The 20,859-nt window shown below is 37.9% G+C and overlaps 1 protein-coding gene across 4 annotated transcripts; it reads left to right on the plus strand.

Annotated features, from left to right (window-relative positions):
- The first annotated feature begins 1,829 nt into the window (after window positions 1–1,829).
- Window positions 1,830–20,603, plus strand: NMNAT3 (nicotinamide nucleotide adenylyltransferase 3). Of its 4 annotated transcripts, XM_071751849.1 has the most exons (8): window positions 1,834–2,141; window positions 3,426–3,472; window positions 6,275–6,321; window positions 6,551–6,619; window positions 8,860–8,996; window positions 14,837–15,020; window positions 18,951–19,060; window positions 20,073–20,603. In XM_071751849.1, the coding sequence occupies exons 5-8, from the start codon at window positions 8,888–8,890 to the stop codon at window positions 20,480–20,482; spliced, it is 813 nt and encodes a 270-aa protein (XP_071607950.1). In that variant the 5' UTR covers window positions 1,834–2,141; window positions 3,426–3,472; window positions 6,275–6,321; window positions 6,551–6,619; window positions 8,860–8,887; the 3' UTR covers window positions 20,483–20,603. The 4 variants fall into 4 exon arrangements, with proteins under 4 accessions (XP_071607953.1, XP_071607950.1, XP_071607951.1 ...); XM_071751852.1 differs by lacking the exon at window positions 6,275–6,321 and having other exon boundaries at window positions 1,830–2,141; window positions 14,912–15,020; XM_071751850.1 differs by lacking the exon at window positions 6,275–6,321.
- The last annotated feature ends 256 nt before the right edge of the window (window positions 20,604–20,859 follow it).

Below are 20,859 nucleotides of genomic sequence, written 5' to 3' on the forward strand. Positions count from 1 at the left end.
ACACTACTCTCCTGTTTCTCTTCTCCATCTCCTCCCAAAAGAACTTATTTTTCAGATCTGAACAACAAATCAGTGAAGGCCTGATGCCAAGAACTAAAAGATTACCCTGACTTGCTGTTCTGCTATTTTGGCAGATTTTATTATTACAAGGTCTAATTCTACAGCTTTGATGTGCCCAACTTATGTAAAACCCTGGGAGCATTGTATCTCAAGAACTGCAGTGAATGCCAAATTTCCATACAGCTACCAATTAATAGCATCTGGAACAACATTGGCTTGGAATTACACTCTCATAGTTTTACACCTTCTAACTTATGTTTTACTGAATACTTACATAAGAATAACAGAATATTATTATTGATCCAAACTCCCACTGGAACTAGTCCAGAGTTGAAACCCACGAAAATAAGACTACTGTGAACCAGAGTAGAAGCTGGTCCTGTGATTACCACTATCTTTAGGCAATTACCGGAATGTTACATGATATTTGTAGTGGCCTTAATTTAATTGCTGTAAGACAAATTTTAATTAGTTTATCATTCATAATCAGCTTGGAACTTTATGTAGTCATTTGGCCTTCCCTTGTAAGAATGATCTTGGTGCTTCAGCTCTTGCACTTTCTTTTCTGACACTCATCTTCTATATCATCTTTTCTACATCACTGCACTTCAGGCACAATTGTAATTTTGTCTGCTGCAAGAAGGCTCAATGGAAAACAGTGTAGGACCAGATATATTTCTTCATTTGTTTACCATTAGCAAAATATAGTAGATACAACACAGTTCAAAAAGTATTTTATTTGTTACAGTTTCTTAATAACACTAATTTTAAATTGAAATCTTATTTTTAAAGGCAACAAGTAAGAAAAGCACATTACTAAAATGATGATTCAGTTTATGACAAAAATCATAAAGGACAGAACCTCATCTAGCGTAAAAGTTCCCAGCTGCAGGGATCATCTGCTTGTGTGAGATATTTAGCATTAGGGAGAAAGACCAAACCCACATTTGGGCTCAGGGACTCCATACAGATGTGAAGTTTTATTGTCTGCTTGTGTATTTTACACAGTAAAGTTTAAAAATACAGCCCATGATCTTATTTACTTTTTATCACCATGTAGACAACAGGAATAGTTGCATTTCCTTTTATCAAGATAAGAGAGTTTGTGTAGATTCTAAAACTGGTGACATTCTGACATTTCAAGAAACTGAATTTTACATGCCAAATAATTAAAGAGTAGGTAAATGACAAAACTCTCTGGACTTCACTTTTCACTTTGAATCTATTACACGCTTTATTAGATCTGCACATTTTGCAAAGCAATAGGTGATGGAAAAGCAGGTGACTCTATGAGGCCCTTTATCAGAGAAACCTAAGCTGCGTTATTCCAAGCCTTTGAGAACACCCTCAAGGACCCACAAACTCTTATCCGTTGCAAATCAATCTCGCCACCCCTGAAGCACGACTCTGGAGCCACACAGCTCATCCTTAAAAACAAAAAACAGCAGGAAGCCAAAGTTTGGAACGTCACCTTCAGGTGTGCGAATAAAGGCATTCAAACATCATTTTCCCCCCTCTCTAACAACAACAGGACACTCCCTGGCAAAAGACACACCGCGATGTCCCTAGGCAGCGTTAGCAAGAGCAGGTGGCACCTCAGACTCTCCCCACACACGTGGCACCTATGAGGGAAAAGCAGGGAGGCGGGGGGGAAAGGGAGGGAGCGGCCGTTCCATCCCGCCCCTTTCCTGCACGGCCCAAAAGGCCCCATAAAGCCAGGCCCGGCCTGGCCTGGCCTGCCGCCCCCGCCGTAAGAAAAAAAGGAAGGGAGGAAGGAGCAGAGGTAGTTGGGAAGGGGTCAGAAGCGGCGGCTGCCCGCAGCGGCCCTCCCAACCGCGGAGGCGGCTCGGTAGTCGGGATTTGGGCCGGCAGGGAGTGAGTCCTGGGGGCTGGCAGGGAGCCCCGAAGCCGTGTAACCGGGGCAGAGGGAACGGGGAGGCCCTGCGCGGGACAGTGCGGTGGGTGCGAGGTGTGACCTCTGAGGCTGAGCGGAGCTGTGCGCGGGAACGGGACGGGACGGGACTGGACTCTGTGGGGCTACGGGAGTGCCCGTCAATTCCTGGGACACTATGGAAAACCATGTAGGACTTCAAACTCGGGTACTGCGATGCAGATCGAATACGGAATAAACATGTATTCGGTGTCAAGTACCATATGTATTTATGTATAAAATAGAAAATGAAGCTTGTTCTTTTTTTTCTTTCTCGTAATTTTTTTTTTTTTTTTAATCAGGTGTTCGTGAGAGTTAAAGAAGACGAGAAGATCAGGTTACCTTTCGTGTTTTTGTTTGTTTATTTGTTTTAATCTATCTGGCTCTCACGGTGTAACTTACTTATCTTCTCTGCCTCACATTAAGTGGTTGCTTCCCCCCTGTGCAATAGCTGTTGTTTGATTTTATAAACAGTCCCTGATGTTTGTTTTTTTAAAAGTTTTGTAGCAACACTGTATATGCTAGTAGTTCCTTTTTCAGGCATTATATGCTACTTAATTGTACTTACATTATGTGATTCCAGCAGTAAATGAGCTTCATTCTTGAACTTCAGAAATGCAAATTGTATAAGTTCTCTTAATATATGCTAATGAGCACACAGCTGAAAGACGTTTGAGAAGCCCAGAGGTGCCTGAGGGGAACACTGAGGAACACAACAGGTGACAGTCCTGCAAAGAGGAATTGGAGCTATTTGATGTTCTCTTTTTTGAAAGAATTTAAAGAGAGAAATAGGATTTCCTTGCAGTGATGATTTCTAAGGTCTTACTTCCTAAACTGTTGAAGTGCCTACTGCTGCATCTGGCATAGCAAATGAAACTGGGTGGGGGAAGCTGCTAACCCCCAACTGTCTGCCCTGCCCCAGTATCAAAAACTAATTTCACAGCCATAATTTTTCCCCATATTGTTGGTGCAATGCATTAGTAAAAAAATGCTGTAGAAGCTGCTCTGCCCACCAAGCATTATGTCTTTTAATTAGGCTAGTGAGCTATAAAAGAGATCTTCAGAATCGTGAAATGCCATACTGTGTCAGAGTCATGGCCTGTTGAGCCCAGCAGTCTGTGTCAGGCAATGGAGAGGAGTTGGAATTAAGGAAAGCCACTTGCTTCCCCTTGGGTTCCAGGCACAGCAGCCCCCTTAGGCCACCAGACATGCAGGAACACTCCTGCTGTACACTTTTGCTGGCTGTAGAATTTCTTGTTGCTCAGTGACTGCCCCCTGGATTTAGTATTGCAGGGAGAAGGTTTGCATTCAAGTTACCTTCAGCCGTAGGATTTTTTTGTTTGTTTGTTTTGCCTGTATTCAATAGAGGTAGCTCCATTCACCTGACCATTTAAACAGTTGTTCCTAAGTAATTAGGTATCTCATTAGGTTGCAGTTACTTCTGACTCTCCCTTCTTTGGCTAGATAGAAATTCCCCTGCAGGTAAGATATTCCTAAAGAGCAAGCAAAACATAATGAACAATAGGCAGGGAACATGAGTGTTTGTAAAATTTTCTCGAATTCTTTAGTTATACATGATAAAGCGAGTACAAGTTCTGAGGTGATGATTTAATTAAAACAAAGATAACAAGCTGTGTGAACTCTGTAACTGTACAGCTGATGAGAAATTCTTTCCTAATTGCACAAACAGTGTCAGAAGTTAATTGCTCCTAACACATTATATAATAAATAACTCTTTTTTGAAAGAGAAAAGTAAGCAGTGAGATGTTGATGTTTTACCTTTGGTCTTGCTGGATGTTCTGGAAATCCTGCGTTGCCCTATGATTGCTCTATCTGATTTTTATCTTGTGTTTTGCCGTGGTACTGTCAGAGGCTTCATTAGTTTGCTACCTTTTCAAGCCATCTTTATAAGAACACATTGTAGTGATGAAAGATGTTTACCACTTAATTATCTACCATTTGTGTGCAAGCTGTATTTCTGTTACTAGATTTGCCTTAGGTGCTAAATGTATTTTGCTAATTGAAAGAAAATTGCAGGTGTTGACAGAAGAAAAATCACTCTGTATGGCTTCTCTAAAGGGACTCTTGAAGTTTAGTATTGTTTACTTAAAAATAGCCACTCCAGGGTTCAGTGTTGTGTGTATCCTCTTTTTCTAGAAATCCATATATTGTTCTTTGTGGTTGATTGATTCACATGGAAGTAAAAGGATGGCTATTGCTTACTTAGAATAGCTTATACAACTGTAGAAGAAGCAGTTTATTCATTAGTGTGATAAGAGTACAAGTAACTGAAAAGGAATTGAGTGTTAGATCTTGAGAGATCACTAGGGATTATTGGCTAATTATAAACATGATACTACAGTGAATACAAGAAGATGCCAGGCACTGATTGTGGGGTTATTTGACCTTGTTGAAATTCTACAAAAAGGTTCAGGGACTATGGTCTAATGTGTGCTGAGATCCTGCAACACCCAGCAAGTACCAAACTTCTGTTCTTTGCCAAGCTGGTCTTTTTCTCTTGTTTCTGCATAGTTCTGGGTTAGTGTAGTGTCACTGGCTTGGCAACCAGATGAAACTGCTGCAGACCTCTGTGTCACACATTACTGAATGCTTTATAGGCAGTTAGAATCAAATGGTCTTTTTTACAAAATGGGGATTATTCCATGGTTTTCCCATAGAAAACAGAGAAAGATCATGAGAATTATGCTGTACTTTGTTTAACATTTTTTTCCTGTTTAAAGAAAACAGATAAATCTGACAGCCTTTCAATATTTAGCAAATGCACACATATATGCACGTTACCTATATGGGAATTTACTACAGATGTGCATGAATGATGGTTTTTGAATTTCGTGTTGCGGAGTTGGATTCTGTACTGTTGTTCAGGCACTAGGCACCCTCTGAGCATGATGGTTTTGCAGGATGAGGGCCCACTTTAAGAATATTAAGAAAAATATATTCTACAGAATGCTATCACAGGAGTATCTCTGGGCATCTTTTTGTTTAAACTCTGACGACCAGATTCTGCTGTGTCCCACTGTAATTTTAGTTATAAACCTGCAACTCAGAGGCTTAATTTATTATGTTGTCATTGACTTGAATTTACTGGCACTGTTTTGTGTGTGAGAATAACATTTTTTTAAGTTTTATTAAGGAATAATTCTGCTCAGTTGTTTTGCACTTCAAAATAACTTAAGGTGATACCATATTCATTATTAACTGGAGATTTAATTTAACAATGTGTTTCAGACTGTGAGTCCTGTGGTCATTTTATTATTTATATTTTTCATGCTTTGTCTATGTGCACTTTTTATGGTGAATTTTCTTGTCTAATGCCTTTTTAGTTGTAGTTTCTTTTTGGAAATGGATCCAAAATGCTTAGAAATGGAAATTTTTAAAAGGGCACTAGTTTTTATTTGGAAGAAAATATTGCTAAAAGGCCAAAGCAAGTGTAAATCATATTTAAGTTAATTTCAGTGACGCAACTTTTGAACAGGTCTTGTTGGCTTTTCTATGAAAGGGAAATTCCAAGGGTGTAGTGTTGTGGTACAATTTGAAGGAAAGGAGGGGACAATTCTGAGTGTTTTAGCTGCCAAGGCGTTTGGAATTTGGGGAACAGACATGTTGCAGTTCTCTATGAGGTAACTGTTCTCTGGGTAGCTTTTTGTTCAGTGCAGTTTGCTGCCTGGACATAGCTGAAGAAAAAGAAGTGAGAGTACCACAAAATGAAATTCTATCAGAAGCAAAAGAATGTTATGCATTACTGAAGACAATATTTGTTCTGCTTTAGGCCATTTTCACATATATGTAAAAAAGCCCGGATGTTTTTTATAAGATTCTATAAAAAAAGTTGTATAAGCTGCTGCTCTGGTGAAGACTACAGTGAGCTTGGAGGTGATTAGGTTTGGAGGTTATTTGGAAGCAGATTTAGAAACTGCAATAGGACTTGAATTTTCTGACTACATGTCTGGTGTGGGGACTGGAAGAGGCAGCTTCTTACTTCTGATATGCTGAATCTGATAGAACACCATGTATCTTATACACTTTGTTAATGGCTTTCCAATGAAAGTCAAATGAAATTTGACCTCATTCACCAGAATTTAACAATAATACGATCCATAATTTGGACCTGAAAAAGCTGTGTTGGAGGATTAGTGTGTCATTTTAGGCTATGGGTAGTATTTATGTGCACCTTGTAAAATTATTCTTGGCTGGGATAGGTAACTTTCTGATGAACAAGTATCACCTGGGAACATGCATTTTTCTTTTTTTTTTTTTCCTCAGATATTTGTGCTATGTTCATTACTAAAATGGAATGTGGAGATATGCAGGTAAGTATTTGTCACTGTTGGGGAGGATTGATTTCAGTGATGGCACATGCTGAGAGCTTACTGACTGGAATAAGTTTTCTTACAGCAGTGACTCCCATTAACTCCCAGTAACAGCATCAGAAAATCTTATATTTGGTCACATTTTAAAAGGATATTTGTATACTCTGGCTCACTATGATTTGGGTCAGCTACTAAAATGTATTTTTGGTTTTCTGACTTTGTTTTGCAGTCCTAACATCCTTTATGTCACCTGGCGCATCTCAGCTGGGTTCAGTGCAGTTACATGAATTTATATGAGGTAAGGATGTGGTTCAGTGAAAGAATGCATGTGGGCATCTTTGAGCTTGTTCAAATCTAAATTTCATCTAAATTAGTCTAAATTCACCCTCATGGGAGGAGATAACACTTTTATGCTTCGTTAGGATTCAGTTTATTTCTGCTCTTTGCAGAAATTTTACCTCAAGGGTGAGTCTGCACGTATCAGTGTCTTGTACTCCACTTTACTAATTTAACAGCTCATGAATCAGACTGCACTGCTCAGCACTCCACTGTGCTTCTGATAATTAATCAGATATGGCTCTAATTACTGACTTTCAGCAGAACTTAATTGTGGTCATCTGTAACATCATCTATTATTGACATATTGAAGGAATATAGGCAACAGAAAAAGAAGTTGCTGGAATTTTCTAATGAAAGTTATAATGATTTTTTCCACCATAAAGCCTATATTTATATTTTAAGTGTGGCCTGCTTATTTGGAGATATCTACCCTCATATCTCTAGCCACATATTTTTTATGTTATGTTGCTTATAAAAAAAGATACCTGCCTGCCCTGGGCAGAGCACACAACCTCAGAAATGCTCACCAGAAGGAACCATCCACAGTTACTGCAGAAAATGGGAACATGCTGTGTCTTGTCTCCCTCAAACCTTATTCTTTAAGACATCTTTTTCATCAGTAAAACAATACCTATGTTCCAAAGAAGCAAACCTTCACAGTCTTTGGTCAGAACAGTTTTCTTTTGCTTCCGTTAGGAGTTTTGAAGATGGGCAGCAAATCTGACAGGAGATGTGTTACCATTTACTGATTAGAAGTACAAAAAAGGCAGTGTCTGTCATATTGGGTGGAAAGCAAAAATAATAGATATGTTCACAGAGCTTACTGACTTTTCAAATATCAAATATTCTTTCTTTTTAAAACCAATTTTAAAAATTAATTCGGTTTTATACTCTCAGAATAAACACTACAAACCTCACTAAAACTTGATAATAGTGATGTTAAGTGACTTATCCTGAGGTTTGTGACAAATGCTTTTGAACTAGTTGAAAGCAGAAGGTACAGTTTTGCTGTAGAAATAGCATAGGCAATTATTAAAAATATTAATCACGTCAAAAAAGCTTTAAAAATTCAACTGGTGTCCATATTTTTTTCACTAACAGACTATAAATATTTTCTTCAGAATTCTGATATAAGTTTTTTTTCCTAGTGGGATTTCAAGAGCTTTGAGTTTGATTTGATCCTCTAGGGTGTACCCATAGACATGGTACTGATGTAGCAAACACTTGCATAGCAGAGCCAGCTGCTAAAACCTTGCCGTTTATAAGCAAGAGAGCAACAAAACACTTCAGTCGTATGAAGATAGTTGGGAGGTATGGTAGTCTTGAGAGATGGGAGAGCCTCAGTACAAATGTAAACTAAAATATATCTACAATTTGTTTTTTCTGCTTCTTGAGTAGGAGCTTGAAAGTTGCAGTAAATGAAGAACTATGGGGGTTTAGTTTAATCTCTTACAAGAGAAAGACTGTAAGGTTAGATCTTTTCTACTAAAAGTTTTATTTCTTAACAGTACCAAACTCAATAAGAGAATGCTGAGAAAAAGATGTGAAATAAAGTGCCTGTTCTTGGAATTTTTGGTTGAATTCCTTCTCTGGAGCCTGTGCATCTTCCCTCTGTGTTTAGAAATTGCAGTGCAGAGTGATCCACCATCACTTGCACTGCCATCCAACAAAGAAACTGCACAGGCAATTGCTGATAATCTGGCTACAAGTATTTGCCAGCTGGGTGGTGGGCCACCAGCCACTGCCTGCCCACCTCCAGAGAAGTCACACCTGTAGGTTGGGGTGTTCATGTGGAGTGTTCACATATGTTGCAAAAGTTCCTTGTAAGAACTTACTTTAACAAAACCAAATTCCGCTTCAGTAGCAGGCCCACAGGTTCCAAAATTATCAATAGAGGGTTGACTGAAATAGTGACAAAAAACATTTAACAAACGTGGCAGTTTTCAATAATAGTAGCAATATGAATTTCTGTAAATATTTTCTGTATCTCTGTGTGTGGAGAAACAGAATTTGTTGATGCTCTCCCAATTAATACCAAAGTAGACATTTGTTTTTGAGCTAGTACTTCCTATATGCTGTGATAATATACTCATCTGATACTTTACTAGGGTTACAGGAATACACAGTTCTTCTAGTTTGAGAAACAATGGGTAGACTGCTCTTTGTTAAGTTTATCTTTTTTTTTTTTTTTTTTTTTAGGGTGGAGTTTTAGTGTTTTGATTTCAGGATGAAGAGCAGGATACCTCTCATTCTTCTAGCTTGTGGCTCCTTTAACCCCATCACAAACATGCATATGCGTTTATTTGAGCTGGCTAGAGATCACCTGCACCAAACAGGTCAGTAAGGTCTTGTTAGGATGTGACATAGATGGTGTCTTACAGTAAAAAGGCAGGAAGATTTATTTTTTTTTTTTTAACACACTATAGATAAGCTGTAACTTTACAGGTGGCTTATTTTTAGTATTGGTTTTGATCATTGGGTAATAAGCTTTCCTGGCATATCCAATTTAGAAAGCGTAGCATTACCTTTTGCTTTGCCTCAGTATGTAAACAAGTATCAAAATGAACATACAAGCAGTTAAACTGAAAGTTTTATCAGCGGTTTTATGTTCATGTTAATGGAACAGACTGAGCCTTGTGAAAGAGTAAGTGTAATGAATTTGAAACTGAAAAGAAACATTTGTGTTCAAATTCATGCTTTTATGATAAATTGGGTTTTGATTTGAAGAAGTGTTATAGCTATCAGTTTTGAAAGCTGAGCAAAACTGCAGATAAGATGAACTGTTAATTATTTGTTAGCCATCTCCACTGAGAGGTACAACTTACCTCCCCTAGCACAAATAATTCCCTCGTAAAGGAGATCAGAAAAGCTAAATGTCAGTGGGATAGAAAGTTTTGGGAATAAAGGAGAAAGGTGGGTAACAAGTTCTTGAGAAAGGATCATGAAAGGTACTGAGTAGCATTGAACTCTAACTTTATCAACTACTTAGTTGCTGAGGCTTTTTTTTTTTTTTTTTTCTATCTGGAAGCTAAAATATACACATTTATGGTAGGGCTTGGAAGGGAATAGTTTATTGTAACCTGACAAAGAAGTTCCTATGGAGGTGGTTCAGTAGGAACCCAAACGATGTAATAATAGAAAGGAATTTAGCTGTCAAATTGTAAGGAGGCAGGGAGAGAATCTTGTAAACCATTGATACCACTGTGCAGTAAAAGCAGCAACCATAAAGAGAATAATTTTAAGAGAAAGAGTTACACAACTGGCGCTGAGGGCTGCCTCTGAGAGTTTCTTTTGTAACTGTAAAATGATTTTATTGCTTATGCAGGACTGGAAATTAAGAGTTAAAAAAAGGAACTTGAATTGGCTTTTCTTACTGTAATTTTATAACTGCTTCTGTTGCCCAGGTGTGCAAGGAGCAGAAAGGCAATGGGAGACCAATTGGTAATTGAGTTTAAGTCGTATATTATAGTCCAGTAACTTATTTCTTTACCTTGAAAGAAGAATTGAACTGGGAAATGAATTACAATTCTGTCTGAATCACAACTAATTATCTGGTCTGCTCCAGGGTCTGTGTAGCAAGATTCTACCCCTTACCTGAAGCAGTTTACTTAAACAACTCTAGTGAAAATCATATTAAAACTTCATTTTTGAAAGGCTGATGTGAAAGTTCTGCATTATACTCTACATCTCTACCATCAGTCCATAGTTGTGGACGTGGCTTGCCCTTGACTTCTTAGTTAATGTTTGGAGTCTCACTCGTATCAGTGCTTCATGCATTAAAGAGAACTTCATTTGTGTCTGGGTTGCCTACACTGCACTTTCGGAAAGCTTAACCTGCAAAACAAGGATGTCTGCAAACCAAGAATCTTCACTTAGATAGACTTTTGTTGTATGGTGAAGGCAGTTTCTCAAGCAGAAGGAGATGGCACCATGGTATAAAAATGCTGAACTCTGGATGCCTGTTTTATGGGAGAACTGTTCCCACCCAGGAAATGAATCGGTCATTCTCCCAGGTTTTTAGTCGTGTTTCTGCTTCTCCGGTTACCTGTGAAAGGAGGGGAGAAATTGGGCTTTATAATATTGAGAACCACCACTAATTGCTGACTGGGAGCTGTTAGTGGGGCTGGAGGACAGTGGCTACACGTGACTAAAGTTTGTTTGAAGTGAGGTAGTGGTCTGCCATATTCACATCGATTCATATGTGACTGAGACCAATGCACTTTCTGGCTAAGATGCACACTGAATGCCTGAAAAAGTAACCAGCATGAGTGAAGAATAAAGTAGAGTGAGGGGCAATGTTTCCTAGGCTCTGAGAGTGGCTTACTTCTGGTGCTACTTCAGTATTTCTGCTCAGTTGTAAATTGGGCAGAAACAATGAATTGCGTGCAGTAGCCTCTGGCTGGAGTTGACTTTGCAGTCGGTCACATCATTCCTAACAGTAAAATCTATCCCTGATGTGTATCCAGACTGACGTATCCAGTAATTCTGCCTGCCAGCTCTTTGCACATCACTTCAGTTTCAGATGCTGTCTAATCTTATTTTTCATACATCCCTATTTGAAGCAGGGAATTTTATTGGATTTCTGATACTTCACACAGTATCTGCAGTTTTTAAATTAAATTGGTGTAGCTGCGTGTGACCGAATAATGATTCTTTATCTGGATTTTTGTCTCTGCTCCTGTGAGTATGACTCTCTACATATTTTCAGATTAAACTCCTTGTTTTAAAATTTTTCATCTGAACTTGCAGTGACAAATGCCTTTCCAGTCTGTTAATACCTAATGCCAAATGCTTTTATTTCTTTTGACTGCATTTCATCTTGGATCTTCTTGGTACTAGAATCAGCCTATATAAGATGATTAAAACCTTTGTTGCCAAGTATTGACAGTGCAGAGTAGCTTACATGTCCATCCAGGGTTCCAGGTAGGGCCAAAAGGGATAGAGGACAAAGGATGGGGGCTTTGAAAGGGAAGATATTTTTATCTGTGACAAGAGAGCTGCAATGTGAAGGCCAAGAAGTTATCTTACGAAAACGTGGGAAAGATGTGATGCAGGCAGTGGGTTTGTCACAAGCAGAGCTGGGTAGTATAGCTGAGAAGTCCAAGGAATAAATAGTTACTAACCAGCCTTGGGAATTTGGAGTTCATGTTGTTAAAGGGCTGCATCAGATTAAAATGTTCCCTTAACTTCAAGAAAGGGATAGAAACGGATTGTTACAGCAAATCAGCACAAAAGTACAGACTTCTTGTTTTCTTGCAATAATTCTGGTAACAGGAATTTGAAAGCAACACAAACTGTCCCTGGCTTGATCCTACTGTTTTGGTAGTGTGTATAGAAATACAGATATGTGGTTGGAATAGGATCAGATCAGCCATAGTTACTTACTACATACACAAGAAATATTGACAAACATTAGTTAAATTTAACAACATAAATAATGAAAAGGAAACAAATATTTGAGTTATTTTTTGGCAAATTTTACAGCAGCTGAACAAGAGCAGTACTTGATTAAAATTGTATTGGGCTCTACCCTTGAAAGGCTCGTGAAGAGGGATGAATGTGTGGCTTAGCATTCAGAGGGAATGAATTTGCAGAGGTGCAAATCGAAGCAGCAAAAGCATAAATCTTAAGACATCTCTAGATATACCATATCCCTAAAGAAAATGTTCCTATTACATAAAACTCGCTTTTCTGAATACCATCATCAGTCATATAGTTTAGGTCCTAGTCTATTTCTGAATTTAAGGAATTCTTTTCTTAATAGATGAAACATAGGCATCTTTCTGTTCTGCAAGGTTTCTTGTATTTTAAAACCGTGGAATAAGGGATGCACATCCCCAGCTTTCAGTGGTATCTGGGTTATGCTCTGTATTTGACTCTGGACTCTCACTCATCTGTTTTGTAGCATCTCTGAGGAGAAGCAAGTCATGTTACATGGCCAAAGTCAGCTTGGATGAGAACATTTCAGAATAAGGTGTCCTGCGAGAAGAGCTATACTACTTTGTTATTCACCTTGTTACTCTTAAGATGGTTGTTTCAGCCATTTCTGCAAGAAATACTCATTTTCATAGCTGGCAGGAAACTGCCTTTCCTTCTTTTTGTCCAAATCCAGTGAGATGGAAGTGAAATTATATTTTGAAGTCTTGATATGGAACGTTTATGTTAGTTGTGGTGTGTAGAGATCATTCAGCACTTACATGAGAACTGATCATTGTGTATGCTCAGTTACTCAGCTGCTGGGGGGAGGGCTCCTGAAACTGCAATGTATTGGAGTGGCTGGCTGACTACAGGGGGAAATTTCCATCTTCAGGCCCTATAGTTCACTCAGCCACGTGGATATGATTTATGTTTGTCTAGGTTGTCTTCTTACTGTTTTCTTTTGTTACTTTAAGTGTTAGAAGCCTTGATTTTTCTCTTCCATTTGATTTCATTTCTGCTTTCAAATAAGCTGAAATGTCACCAGAAGTTCTCATGTCATTGGTTTTGTGCAATGCCATTTTATGGCAGGCTAGAGACAGGAGTCTTTACAGCTCATAAGCATATGGCCGATTTGCCATGATTCTTGGTTAGAATAATCTCCCAGTTTTGATTTTTATATTTAATATATTAATTTAAAATATAAGGGAACAATTTATATCTGTAGTAATTGAAATGGGGAAAATAAATTACTGTGTAAGAAAAAAATTTAATAAGGGCAACTTATTAATCAATTAAAGCTATCATTTCTTTCCCCTTAAATGAGAATTTGTTAAAGCACTGTATATTTTCAGAGTATCAGAATAACTGTTTCATACATCAAGTAAAATATTTCCAATTTCACATTGTGATCTGAAGTAATGGACTTAATTTATACACATAGTTGCATGTTTCTGGAAAATTTTATTTTTCTACTATTGAGAAAGATATTTCTCAATATTCTCTGTTTCTCTATTTCTATCTTTTTCTATTGACAACTTGGCCTATAATAATAATGTTTTAAAAGAGAGGATAGCTTGGACTGACATTCTAACAGGAGACAAGCCTATAAATCTCATTGAATTTTAAGGCTGTCCAACTTTAGTTCTTTTGAAAATGTTACCCTGTTATGTCCAAATAAGTGTGTAGTTACTGAGCTGTCATTGTAGAATATTAAATTGTTGTGTGCCAGTATCAGAAAGTGTGAGTCCAAGGGTATCATTTTCATTACAAAGCAATAGAGAGAATGTTCTGCATTCTTTAAGTTTTTTTGTTGAAACAATTGAATTAGGAAAAAGGAAGTTTTACCCCCTCAGTATCATATTTATCATAGTTATTTAAAATGCATGTGTTACATTAGAGATAATTTTGCTTAATTTCTGTTAATTTGAAACACCCTTTCTCTTTTCTCTTTCTTGAGGGATACAGCTCATACCAGTACTTCAGTTCCCTGTTGATTTATTAAGATCTGCCTTTTTTTTTCCTAATTTGCAACCAAAACAGCACAGTTTAACAAAAAGTTCTTGTGTTAATGATTATGTTATGTAACAGTAGGAGAAAAATATGGGCATGTTTTCAAATTTAATTAGCATGATCAGCCAGATAGAAGGGGTCATTAGTGGCTGCTTAGGTAATATTTGGACCATAGTGCTTTAAGTCTCCTTCTAGATGCCATTAGCCCCATTTTGGTTTGGAAAGTTCTGATCTGTGTGATTGGCAATAATCCCATCTGTAGTAATGTGCTATCATTCTTGTTTTATCACTATGAACAGGGGAAGTGATTTTAATAAATAGCAAGCATCAGGTGCTTAAAAACAAAGTACTGGTCAGTCATCCATTACTCTGGCTATATCAGAGCTGTACTTACTGGAGTATAAATCTTAATCATATCTAGCAATTTTGTTAGTTTGCCTGAAGAACTATAAACATCTCTACTTGACTGGAAGTTGTATGTTCATCTACTTTTTCTTTTTTAATCATCTAATGGGATAAACAGTGATTGTGAGCAGTTCACAGAGAAACTAGAAGGCTGCTTTTTATTTTTTTGTAAGTGCTGTTTCTATATTAAAAACAAAACACAGATCAAGTTGTTCATAGGCTCTTGTAACTTGGAAATTAACTATGATTTGAAGGTGGACTAGATAAGCTCCCAAGGTCCCATCCACCCTAAATCATCAAGATTCTGTAACAATAACTTTTTTTTTATTTTTATTTTCAAAAGGAAGGTATCAGGTGATTGAAGGCATAGTGTCTCCTGTTAATGATGACTATGGAAAGAAAGGTTTGGTTTCAGCAGGGCACCGGATAGCAATGGCTAAACTAGCACTGGAGACATCTGATTGGATTCGAGTTGATCCATGGGAGAGTGAGCAGGAGACATGGACAGAGACAGTAAAAGTTTTAAGGTAATTAGTTTTTTTTTCCTTGATGAAGTTTCTGATTGCCAATAATCTGTCAGGCTACCAGATTATTGCACAAAACTCACTCGTAAAACACCCAGGCAAAGCAGAACATGTATGTTAATGTCATCCTCAGCTTTGAGATAAAAAATTAAATCTGTTAGTGATGAAAATTCATATCCCTTTTCTTTGGAAAGGCTGCAGAGACAGTATTCCTCCTCTGCAGTCTTTCCTTTCCTAGTGCAGAGCAGATAGGCTTTCCCCAGACTTATGTCCCACAGTACTGTAGATGTGCCATTCAAGTAGTTAGATGTGGAAAGCTTCTGCCAAGAAAGGGTCCTGTAGTCACTGAAAAAGTGCAGCAAATTCTTGGCTCTGTTATTTCTCTTGAGTTTAAGTCTTTGAGCAGGTAGTACTGAGATCTTAATCAGAAAGAGAGAGTTTCCAAACAAACCAATTCTACAGGAGCATCCCTATTCCAGAGCAGCTACATTGGCATTACTATGCCTCCAGGTTCATCTATTCACAACAACTCTAATAGCAAGTTAAATCAGCTCCTAGCTGCTGTTGTCTTCAAAATCGCTGAATTTGCTGCAGTTTTGTGCTGGGAGGAAAAATCAAATAATTTGTCCAAAACCTGCATTACCTTGATGTGCCTGATGAAGGCACGTCACACCTTCCTGTGCTTTGTGTGACCTTAAAACGTGCCTGGTTCCCATTGGGTTGTTTCTGGTAATAAATGCAGTATGGGGCAAGGTATGAATGCACAACGTTCTTGTGCCAGCCACTTTCTGGAAAAGCAGATGCTGCAGAACTCAAGACATAGTGTGCAGGAGAAAGACTTCATAGGTGTCTTTCAAGAAACTGTATGGTAAGAACAGTCAAGTGTTCATCTCTTTCCATAATTTGTACATGACTTTCTCCATGGACACAGCTGTTTGTATAGTTTCAGGTTCTAAAATTTGATTTCTTACAACTGCCCAGAAATCTCCTATGGCTCAATATGAGAGGAAATAATAAAGAGACCTCTTACTGTACAAAGCCATGTGTAAGCATACCCTGTTGGCTTACAAAACAGTTTGTTGGAGCCTTTTAGTTCTGTTTTTATTTGCTTCACTGAACATAGACATCCAGTTGCTTCTTGTGCCCATTCCCTGCAGCCAGCAGAACAGATGAGGCAATACTGCCCTGTATTTGAAGAAAACATATTTTCTATGGTCACTCTTGAATATTCCAGTGTGAGAAATGACTAAAAGGTCTGTCCTGTAGTATTGGTTGGGTTTGGGATTTTTCTCTTCAACTTTTGTAAAACTTTTCCTCCAGAGAAGCAGCTACAAATCTTACAGGTCAGGTGATCCTACTTACAAAGAATTTGATCTTGCACAGCTCAAGCTGAAGTGAATAATACTTGAAGGATTTGTAAACAGTAAATCCACTTCAGAGTCCTTTAGAATAAGAAGCACAGCAAATAAAACCTGTATGTGCAATTTTTTTACTAAGGGAAAGTAGCATCAATGAAGGATGAGCAATCAAGCTTCTTGTGTGCCTAGAAAGTGAGCCTCTAGTTTTATAAATAAATTTACAAAATTTTAAAATAGATGGCTGTTCAGGACAGAAATGAACATAATTTTTTTTCCCACATGATGACCTATACTAATGAGCTAAACCGGAGTCCTCATCTAATCTAGAGCCTTACCAGGTACAAATAGGCAATGGCTTATTGTGGAGTTGTGCTTCTTCACATGTGTTGAAGGTTAATCTATAGATTTTTCCTAAGTAAAAGAACGGAGAATCAAATGCTTCCTTCAGTATAGGCTCCTTCAGGTAGGAAACTTTCATACCAAGAAAGAGATTCTGCTCTTTCAAGGCCAAGGCAAGAAACATCCTTGCACCTAAGCATCTGTTCATATCAGTATTCTGAGTTGTACCTTTACCTGCAGTAGGACACTGTGTCCTGAGACACATTAATTGCCTTTTCCTAAAGTACTTTTTTTACCTGATTGTGATGAAAATGTCATATTTCATAAAAATCTGTGGATTTTGCAGAGCCTCTGAAATAGTTATGATATGAAAGAATTTTAAGCAGCAAAGTTCATATCCCACTTGTGATGCTATTCCTAACAGTTGTCTGTTATATTGAGTATGGAAATTTTGGAGACTATCTCAAGGCTTCTTTTCAGAGAGGAGAAGTGATAATTTCCCACTTAGCTGCTGTTCCTGAATGTACTTCCTAGACAAGAAAAGCATATTTTCAGTAACCAAAGAACTACATTAATTCCTCTTAATTAATCATGTTGCAGATATACTATGAATTAATTTAGCAACGGCAAATATCTGTCTTACCCAACTTTGGTTTAATTGTGCCAGGGATTTAATTATATAGTTAGTCAAAACTTCACACACAGTTCAGAAAATGCTTGATAAACTGACAGATTTGTTTGTCGTTTTTAGTGTATCTTAAAGTAACGTAATCTTCCATGACCCAACACTTGAAGCTCCTGCTGAACAGACCTTTTGGCAGTTGTAACATTTGCAGTGCTTGTAATGTTTTGCAGTGAGCCCTTTACCAAAAGTTCTTATTTGTGAATCAGGGCCTAATATGAGTCCCTGATACAAAGTTAGTGTAATTGACTGTGCATAGCATCAGCCTGGTTACAAGGCAGGATTTAAAATAGAAAGGTAGGAAGGCGCAGGCCAAGCTACTGCTACCTACTCTCTGCTACCATATGGCCCTCACCTCTTGATATGCAGTTTCTTTAGCTGATGGGGAAACATCAAAAATGACTGGAGATAGTTACACAGCCTGTCTGGGTGTCTGTTCTTGACACCTGTGCAACTTACTCCTGTGGCTAAAGGTATTTACATCATTTGAGAAATCTCTAAACTATAAAGTCATTATATAGCCAGAGATTCAAAGGTTTATCCATGGCTTTATACACGTCCTGATTTCAGACTGTACTTTGTACTCATAATCTCTGCTTTGATACAGTTACATGAGACCTGCTGGTCACCTTGGCCATGGAGGTACTAGACAGAGATGGGACAATGGCTGGAGACTGAGTCTGTCCTGTTTACCCATGAGCTTGTTTCATTAAATGGTTTGGGCTTGTGCCAATATGAGTGATGCCTAAGCAAAGCTCAGGGTGGTGCAGGTCAGGGACTCTTCTGAACAGGCAAGGCCATGCTGATTGAGAAGGAAGGGAGTTGAGAAGTTTGGATCTGAGATTGGCACTTCCCTTAGACTTCTCACTAGACTGAGGTAATAGCAGTATTGCAGTGGTGCAGCAGTGATCAGGAGCAGCAAAAGAATAAAGCAATAGAAACCTGGAAAAAGTGACAATAGGATCCTTGCCTGCCTTTGTGGGTCTCAAGTCAGTAAAATTAGAAGCATAGGAGATGTCAAATCTTATGAGAAGTGCATATGTTGAGTTTCTCAGGATTGTGATTATTTTAATTAAAAATGAAAAGGAAAATCACAAGGTGAAAACTCAGAACATACTTTGTGGGGAAGAGGATGAGAGAGAAGAATGTCTCCCCCTGAAAGCTCAGCACATTAGAGAAACATCAACATGAGAGGTTGTATTTAATCAAGGAATTAAACGTAGTGATCGAAGTGTGATCTGATGCTGTTTCTAGAAAAAACCTCCACAGTGTTTTAAATGTAATGTTGCTACTAAAATGGCTATAATGGTAGAATTTTAAAAAGCAATTGAAAACCAGAATGCCATTACGGAGATTGCTTGTGAATTCTGCAAAATGTTAACTACACTGATATTAATCTCACAGTAGAATGAATATGCTAAATTCTTAACAAATTGTATTCAAATCCAAAGTGCATAAAAGCAGACTGTGTTCTTGAATCTGAAAGTGCCAGGTAATCGCTTTGTGCATCTCTGAGAGGATTACCTCACACACAGGCCTTTATTTTAAATGCAGGCACCATTACAATGAATCACTCAGATTGTTCTGGTCCAAGAAGGAATTAATGGAAAACAAACGGTCCACAGAAAGATCTACAGAGGGCTCCCTTTCTTGCCAGCACTCAGGTTGGTTCATAACTGTAAACACAACTCTTTCTTTATCCTTGAAAATGATACAGCTTTACCAGTCTAGTCTAAATGATGAAAAAGTTGAGCATAGTAATTTTTGAGGCTTGGAGCTGCCTGCCAAAAAAAAAACCCAAACCATGCCAATTGACAGCACAACTGCTGGGGCAGTTCTTTTATAGTAAATTCCACATAGGCAGGAGAGTTACTTTGGTGTTGTATTAATTTTTGGTTTTATAAGCATTCCCCTCAAAAAACCCCACCTTCTCAACAATTCACAGACCACCATTTAGCAAAGTATCCTTGAAAGGAGAAGGACACTTTTTCTCATTAGTAAAGAAGATGTGAGGATATTGGACGTATATTTGGAAAAATGCCAGCCTTTTTGTGAAGCCTACTATCTGTTAATTTAGTAACCTAGAGCTGCATTGTGTACAGCCAGAGAAAACCCATCAACACCATAAGAGCTCTAGGGTAATATTAGCTCTCATGTGGCTTGAGACACAGAGCACTGTTTGGTTGTGGAGGCTGCTGTTAAGTTAAAAAAGCAAACTGTGACATAAAACCCTCTGGTAAGGCTCTGGAAAGCAGGGGACTAGAAGCAGTCTAAATGTGGAACTGAGGGCATTCAACTGGAAAGGAAGAGTAAAATCTGTGAGTGGAAAGACAAGAAGATTGGAACTGGCATGAGGAAATAGATGGGTAGAGGGCAGCTTGAAAGGGATGAAGCAGAAAAGGTCAGCTGCCTCCTGACAGAGCTTCCAGGGTTCTTGGTGTCTCACCATTTTCAGCTGTCAGAAGTATCTGGGACATTATTTTTAAGTTTAATACTCTTTTAGTCCAGACAGGGATCAGAGTCAATATTAAATATTATATATAATTAATAAATATATAAATAATAAAAATAAGAAAGTACTGACTTAAAACCAATTTTAAGTATAAACTAATCAAATTCTAATTAAGTAGGAACTAATCAAATATAGAAATCTCTCAATTTCTCTTGTCTTTCCAGTTCTACCAGAGTTAAAGCTGCTCTGTGGGGCTGATTTTCTACAGACATTTAGGACACCCAACCTGTGGAAGGAAGAACACATCAAAGAAATTGTGGAAAAGTTTGGTTTGGTCTGTATTAGCCGTGCTGGCTCTGATCCTGCTCAGTATATCCATGAATCAGACCTTTTAACTGAATTTCAGCACAATATCTTTCTAGTGAAAGAATGGATTCAGAATGAAATCAGTGCAACACAGATACGTTATGCCTTGTGCAGAGGGTTAAGTGTAAAATATCTCATACCAGATTCTGTTATATCCTACATTGCACACCACAATATCTACACAGAAGAGAGTGAGCGGAAGAATGAAGGTGATCTCCTTCAGCCTCTGAAGTTGTACAACACAACAGTAAACCCACTAAATGACTGATGTCTGGATGGAATGTTTAGAGAGGACTGACCTGGTGTTTTTTCATGTTAAGTTCTTGAGAAAGTTGTTTCTTGTTAATGTACATCTGTCCAAAATATTTTTAATTCATGTGGTGTTAAGAGTTTGTGGGTTTGTGTGTGGTAGTACTTAAGCAAGTTGGGGTGTTCAGCTGTATAGCTTAAAATATATAATAAACAGCTACCTTGTGAAAATAAAAAAAAAAAAAATTTGCTTAACAGTAAATATTAATCTCCTGTATTACTTACAAGTCAAACATAGTACTTCTTGAATTGTGATTCTGTAAACCTATAGCCATTTTTAGCACGAAGAGGCCTTACTGTTCTGAAGAAACAAAATTAACCCTAACTTTCTTTATA

Source organism: Heliangelus exortis, chromosome 9 (genome assembly GCF_036169615.1).
Source record: "Heliangelus exortis chromosome 9, bHelExo1.hap1, whole genome shotgun sequence".
Taxonomy (NCBI): domain Eukaryota; kingdom Metazoa; phylum Chordata; class Aves; order Apodiformes; family Trochilidae; genus Heliangelus; species Heliangelus exortis.